The following is a 7,100-nucleotide window of genomic DNA, read 5'->3' on the forward strand; positions in this document are numbered from 1 at the left end:
TACCAACAAGACCCTGTCTCAAAAAACTTTTATTCTAGTTCATGAGTATTATTTTTTTAAATGCTTGCTAGGTCATGAGGAGTTAAACACTTATTAGATTATGGGGGGGGGGCAGGGATATAGCTCAGCAGCATAGTGCCTGCTTGGCAAAGTGAGGTCATGAGTTCAATTCCTAGCACAGAATAAACAAACAAAAGGTTGTTTAGACTTACACAAATGCCCCTTCATTTATGATGGAGCAACACCTTGAAAAATGTACTGCAAGTTGAAAATATCATTTGTTGAAAAATGCATTTAATACACCTAATTAATAGGCTATATAGGCTACTTTAGCAACACAGCACTGAGTAGAATGTTGGCTGTACACTGTTGACTTCAGCTGCTGCCCAACACCACAAAAGAGACACTGCACACCACTGGCACAGGAAAACAATTAAAAATTCCTGGTGCAGTTGCCAGTTTTACATTACTGTAAAGTCCTAAAATCATCAGTGAAAAACCACTACAAATGGGGGACTGCATAGGATTTGCTTAAAAATACTAACAGGACAGCAAATGTAAATATGCCAATTGAAAAAATTTTGTAGGAAATCACTTTTATATAGTACAAAAATTATAGGCTCCATAGAGTCAGATTAACCTGGGCTTCATTTGGCTCTGCCACTTACTAGCTCTGCCTCTCATTTTCCTCCTTGGTAAACAAAGAAGGTAACAGTCTTCATTTTCCCTTTCCTTTTTTTCACCCCCAGCACTGGGGTTTCAACCCAGGGAACCCACCACTGAGCTACATTGCTAGGCCTTTCTAAAATTTTGAGACAACAGAGTCTTGCTAAGAAGTCTGGGCTAAGAGTCTCCTGCATCAGTTTCCCAAGTAGCTAGTGTTACAGGGAGGTGCCACCACACCCAGCATTGCAATAGTTTTATCTTTTAGAGTTGGTATGAAGATAACATGAGTTGATATGTATAAAGTATTTAAAACAGCATATGGTTCAGTGCTAAGAAATGTTCTCTATCCTAATTACCAGACCAACACCAGGGCCACTGCTCCTACTGCTCCTGTTGTTACTCCCTCAGGGATCTGGGGACAAATTAGTTACAAAATTAATCTGAAGTTTTCTTTTCCCACAGGAGTAATTCTATCTCAAAGGCTGGTTGTTATGGATAAATAGGGCAATGATACTTTTAGAGTTTGCTACTGCTTGGTAAGTGCCACACTTGTCATGCTCAGCATCTCTGCCAGAGTTGATGAGAAAGTGGTCGCAGTACAGAGAAATGTATTTAGGAAATACATTTAACTATCACGAAAGTAGAAAAATGGGCAAGGATATAACAAAATTCTAAAATGTGATTCACTTTGACCCAGTAAGTCTAAGTCTAGAAACTTATCCCACATACATAATAAGCACTAGCTAGGTATAGTGGCACATGCCTGTAATTCCAGCTCTCTAAATGGCTAAAACAAAAGAGGACTGCAATTCAAGCCCTCACGTGGGCAACAGTGACTTAGAGAGACCCTGTCTTAAAATAGATAAAAAAGAGCTGGGAATGTAATCCAGTGCAAAACCCCTGGGTTTATTTCTAGTCCTGCTAAGAGTAACAATAACAACAAAAACACACAAATACCCAAAAACAACCAAATAACAATGTTTACTACTATATTTCTTTTTCTGTCTGTCTTTCTTTCTTTCTTTCTTTCTTTCTTTCTTTCTTTCTTTCTTTCTTTCTGTGTGTGGCCAGCTCAGCCTGCCTGGGGGCGGGGCTGGCTGGCATGTGGTATTGGGGGATTGAACCCCAGTTCCTGTGCTTTGCTAAGCTTGTTCTAAGTAGGTGCTTTAGACCACTGAGCCATCTCACCAGCCCCTTCCTCTTCTTTTTAATCATTTATTCTTTTTTTTTTTTTTTGCGGAACTGGGGATTGAACTCAGATCCTTGCGCTTGCCAGTCAAGTGCTTATCCTACTGAGCCATCTCCCCGGCCCAAAAAAGAGTTTTTTTTTTTTTTTTGGTAGAACCGGGGATTGAACTCAGGCCCTTGCGCTTGCCAGGCAAGTGCTTATTCCACTGAGCCATCTCCCCAGCCCCAATCATTTATTCTTTCATTTATTTGGTATAGGGTTTGTCTACGCAGCTCAGACTCATAGTGATCCTTCTGTCTCAGCCTCCCCAGCGCTGGGATTACAGGTGTGAGCCACTATGCCCGGTTTTGGTGGTTGGCACGGCATGCGGTACTGGGGATTGAACCTGGGTCCTTGTGCTTGCCAGACAGGCCCTTAAGACTGCCAAGCTATCTCCCCGGTCCGCTATTGTATTTATTTTCTTTTTTTATAGGTTTTCTTTTCTTTCTTTTTTGGTTCAGGGTCTCACTACATAGCCCACATTAGTAGCGATCCTCCTGATTTCTGCCTCCCAAGTGCTGAGAATACAGGCGTGTGCCACTGTGCCAGGACTCCATCACTGGCTCAGTGCAACTGGAGGCAGGGCCGGCGCGGCATGCAGAGCCAGGGATTGAACCCTGGCCCCTGCATTTAGCTAAGCAAGCACTTAGTCTGCTGAGCTATACCGCATGCCCTCACTACCGTATTTCTGACAAGTGAAAAATACATATCTGAATATCTACCAAGAGGAGATTGTCTAATCTTTTTATGCCTTTGGAATGACACATACATTTTTTTTTCCTCTTCAAATTCTTGTTTCTTGAATTTTCCTAGGTAAAACATATAAACTTCATGCAAAAATTAAAAAACTGCAAACTTTGGCAGAAAGGGTTTAGTAAACAATAATTCCAAAAGCAGCCCTGGTTTTTCCATTTCCATTTTACAATACATATATCTGGGGAAGGTAAATACCAAATACAACATGTTGCCTGCCTCTAACGGGGGGAACAGGCAGAACAGACAGAATTGGGGTGTACAGGGGCTTCAGTTCTATTGATTGTGTCTTCTCTTTTCTGAAGACAGAGTCTCACTATGCTGCCCAGGCTGCCACATCCTTCATCTTCAACACTTGGCCTCAATCATCCTGATTCAGCCTCCCTGGCAGCGATGACTGTAAGCACATGCCATTGCACTCAATCTTATTTCTTCATGGTGGTATATAAGAGTTCATTATTCCCCCCACCCCTTTTAATCTTTCTTTGGAATGTGTGGTATGCAAGGATGATTGAGAAAATTAAGTCTGAAAGATACAAAGGAATCCAATTACTGAAGTTATTTCTTGGGGCAGAACTATCTGGCCTGATTTGGAAATGTTCTGCCTTGTATATATCTGCATCATTTGAGTTTATATACACACATGTACTGCTTTTATAATAAAAATGAACTAAAACAGAATTCCAATTTATCTCCCCCGACTTCCACCTAGGCAAGTGGTTTAGCACTGGGCTAATCCCCAGCCCTTTAAATTTTTTTCTTTTTTTTGGCAGAACTCGGGATTGAACTCAGACCCTTGTGCTTGCCAGGCAAGTGCTTATTCTACTGAGCCATCTCCCCAGCCTCCCCTTTAAATTTTTTGAGATAGTATCTCCCTAAATTGCTCAGGTTGGCCCTGAACTTTTTTTTTTTTTTTTGCAGGACCAGGGATTGAACTCAGGACCCTGAGCTTGCTCAGTAGAGTTAAGTGCCTGCCTGCCAAGCGCAGGGTCCTGAGTTTGAGCTATCTCCCTGGCCCCTGAACTTTTCATACTGGGTAGTTGGGACTATGGGTGCACACCATGCCTCTAAACATTTATTTTGCATTACTATTTAAGGAAAACTGGACTCAAGTACACAGCAGTGAGAGTAGTAGATTAATCTCCTGGGACTAAAAATGACGAATGTCCCCAGAGAGCTCGGCTTACTCATTATCAGTCTCTTCAGTCTGGTCACATCATGGTAGGTGTAGAAAAGCACGCAGTGAGAGATTTCTCCATCTCTACCAGCTCTGCCGGATTCTTGGTAGTAACCCTCCACGGATTTAGGGAGAGAGGCATGAATCACAAAACGCACGTCAGGTTTGTCAATCCCCATTCCAAATGCAATTGTTGCACAGATAACCTGATATGAAAGCAAAAGCCCATTAGACTCAATGCATTTAAAGGGGTATTTTAATTATCAATGCTTCTACCAGCTCTATCCCTTACTTTACTTTAAAATGTACTTGAATATCTTGACTTGTTCCCACTCTCTAGCATGGCTGAGATTTTCATACTGATGCCTAGAAACTAACTTTATGATGACCCCAGAAGGTAGGAAGAGCCCAGTGTGGCAGGCTCAGTGTTCTCAAGGGAGGAAGCACGAAGCCACTGCACCTGGCCCGTGACACTGCAGGTGTCTGTCTTTTGCGTGATACAGCGCTGTTACAGTGTGGCTCACAGGGCTCTGATGCCATCCCAGGGGCTGTCCATAGTGACATGCTGCTTGGGAGCTGCACGGCATCAACTGCTGCTCACTCCTCAGATGGCTCGGGGCAGGCGGTGGAAGGCAACACTGGCGTGCTCTCCTGCTGACCACCGCCTCATCACACCCTACCTCCTTTGACCCAGCAGCTGATCTCCATGCGAACTTTATGAAGTTGAAACACATAGGAATAAAAGTCTGAGAGCAGCTTATATTAAAAAGAACAACAACAGTAAGGCCAGGGACTGTGGATCCTGGCCTAAGCAAATTACTTAGTGAAGCAATGTGACAGTCACATTTCAGGGGCTTGACAAATTAGTTTTTAAGAATAGCCATTTCAGGACCTATTTAACCCAGACCAAAATGCTGTATCTGCAGGCAAAATTACATTAAACAAATAAAGCTGCAAGCCTGTTTTAGCACTTTAAAAAATGAGTTGCTACTGCAAGAATAGTATTTCAAAAGCAATGGAAATAATGTTCAGCCAGACTGAGGCTACACGACATGATACCAGTAGTGTGAGTACTGGAGAACTGTAAGCTACAAGGCGCACAGCAGCAACACTGGGAAGGCACTGGCCTGTACTCTCACCGAGTTGTCCATCGAGTCTCATGGTACTTTGATCAAAGGAGAGCTCCCAGGAAGGAGCCTACTGGCACTTCTGGTGCCAGGAGGCTGCAGAGCACTCATGGCCAGGGCCTTCTTTGTGGGGGGCAGGCAGCTGTGTGGCAGCTGTGGTGTAAGGACACAATACTGCCGGCCCTTTCTAAATGCTTTGACTTCTTTAATTGGGAATACTTGCTTGGTTGAACTGTTAAGTTCTTTTATTTCTGCGCTGCTATTGTTGTTGTTTTTTTTGGTGGGGGGGGAGTTGAGAATTGAACTCAGGACCTTGGTGCTTGCCACATGGGCACTTGTGCCACTAAGCCATATTCCAAGCCCCTTGTGCTATTAAAAATAGCACAAGGGGGGGCTTGCCCATTAGTTCAGTTGTTTAAAGCGCCACTTGGGCAAATGTAGTCAGGCACACAGGACTGCACTTTGATCCTGAGCTCCATAAGCCGCACCACACTTGCACTTTTTTTTTTTTGGTGGAACCGGGGATTGAACTCAGACCCTTGCGCTTGCCAGGCAAGCGTTTATTCTACTGAGCCATCTCCCCCGCCTGCACGTAAGGCAGCCTAAACTAGTCCCCCCCAAAACAAATTAAAAAAAAAAAAATCCTTCTCCAAAAATAGCACAAGGGTAGCACCATTTTTTTTTTTTTTTTAAATGAAAAGAGACAATGAAGTTTTATCTGATTTGTGACACTAATAAGATCAAAGCTGTCCAGGCGGTATAAGCTTACATTGTACCATGACTATAAGGATTAGGTAGGCAGAGAGCAGAAAAATTTAGACATTATTGATGTTTTACGCTGCCTTCTCCTCCCGTACTGAAGCTTGAAACCACGGCCTTTGCACTAAGCCACATCTCCAGCCCTTTTTAAAATTTTAAGACAGTTTGACTAAGTGGCTAGACTTGAACTTGTGATCCTCAGGCCTCAGCCTTCCAGAATGCCATATAGACATGCACCACTGGATCTGGCCATATGTCTGTCTTCATTGTAAGAATGTATTTTTCGTTAATTATATCTTCATTATAGAATACTTATATTAACATAAAAATTTAAAGAACTTGAGGGGCTGGGAATTTGGTTCAGCAGTAGAAAGCTTGCTGGAAGCCCTGGGTTGTCCTTGGCTCCAAAAACAAATAATAAACATCCTCTTAAAGAACTTGAAAAAAATTATCTTTAATTACATGATTAGGAATAAACACTCTTAAATTTTAGACTCTTCTGTATTCTTGGCTTTTTTCTATTCAGTTTTCTTTTTGGAATGGTTGAGATTTTGTACTTCAGTCTTCTTTGTTTTTCATTTTTTGCTGGGCTGGGAATCAAACTCAGGGTCTCCCACACACCAGCCAAGTGCTCTACCACTGAAGCATATCTTTTTTTTTTTTGCAGAGCCAGGGATTGAACTCAGGCTCTTGAGCTTGCGCAAGCACTTATTCAACTGAGCTATCTCTCCAACCCCTGAAGCATGTCCTTAGCCAGAGATTTTGTACTTTTGAATTCTATTGTTTCCTATCTTTCCCATCTTCATACATTCACAAATTTCCACATATATATCTATATCTAATATATATCTGTATATACAAAATAAGCTAGGATAGATATATAGCTACTCTTATTGGAATAGTGAGAAGATTTGTACTAATAGTGTTTGGACAAGATATCATGCCTGCATCTTGTACTATGAATAACTACTACGAAGACAACAATATGCAATGCATTAATTATTGTTAACTGTCCTACTAATCGGCCTTGAAACTGTCTCATTGCTATTTGTTTCTCAATAAAATTAATTTAAAAAAATTTCTTGCTGGAGCCAGGTATTGTGCATACTCCTATAATCCCAGCTATGTGGGAGGCTGAGGCAGGAAGATTGTGAGTTTAAGCTTAGCCTGGGCAACTTGGTGAGGCTCTGTCCTTTTTTTTTTTTTAAAGATAGGGTTTTGCTATGTTGTTTAGGCTGGCCTCAAACTCATGGTGATTTTCCTGCCTCAGCCTCTCACGAGGTGTCTTTTCATAGCACTGCTATCAGAAACTAAGTAAAAATTTGCTAATTTCAGAAAAACATGCTGGTTTTATTTTATTATTATTTTTATTTATTTATTTAATTTATTT

At 41.8% G+C, this 7,100-nt stretch overlaps 1 protein-coding gene across 1 annotated transcript in view; it reads right to left on the bottom strand.

Annotated features, from left to right (window-relative positions):
• The window catches only part of Blm (Bloom syndrome RecQ like helicase), a 74,751-nt gene that overhangs the window by 23,129 nt on the left and 44,522 nt on the right, over positions 1 to 7,100 (bottom strand). The window contains exon 14 of the mRNA XM_023712348.1: positions 3,835 to 4,030. Coding sequence (XP_023568116.1) covers positions 3,835 to 4,030 — 196 coding nt within the window. The remainder of the gene's footprint in view (positions 1 to 3,834; positions 4,031 to 7,100) is intronic.

The sequence above is a fragment of the Octodon degus genome, unplaced genomic scaffold (assembly GCF_000260255.1).
Source record: "Octodon degus isolate 3935 unplaced genomic scaffold, OctDeg1.0 scaffold00002, whole genome shotgun sequence".
Taxonomy (NCBI): domain Eukaryota; kingdom Metazoa; phylum Chordata; class Mammalia; order Rodentia; family Octodontidae; genus Octodon; species Octodon degus.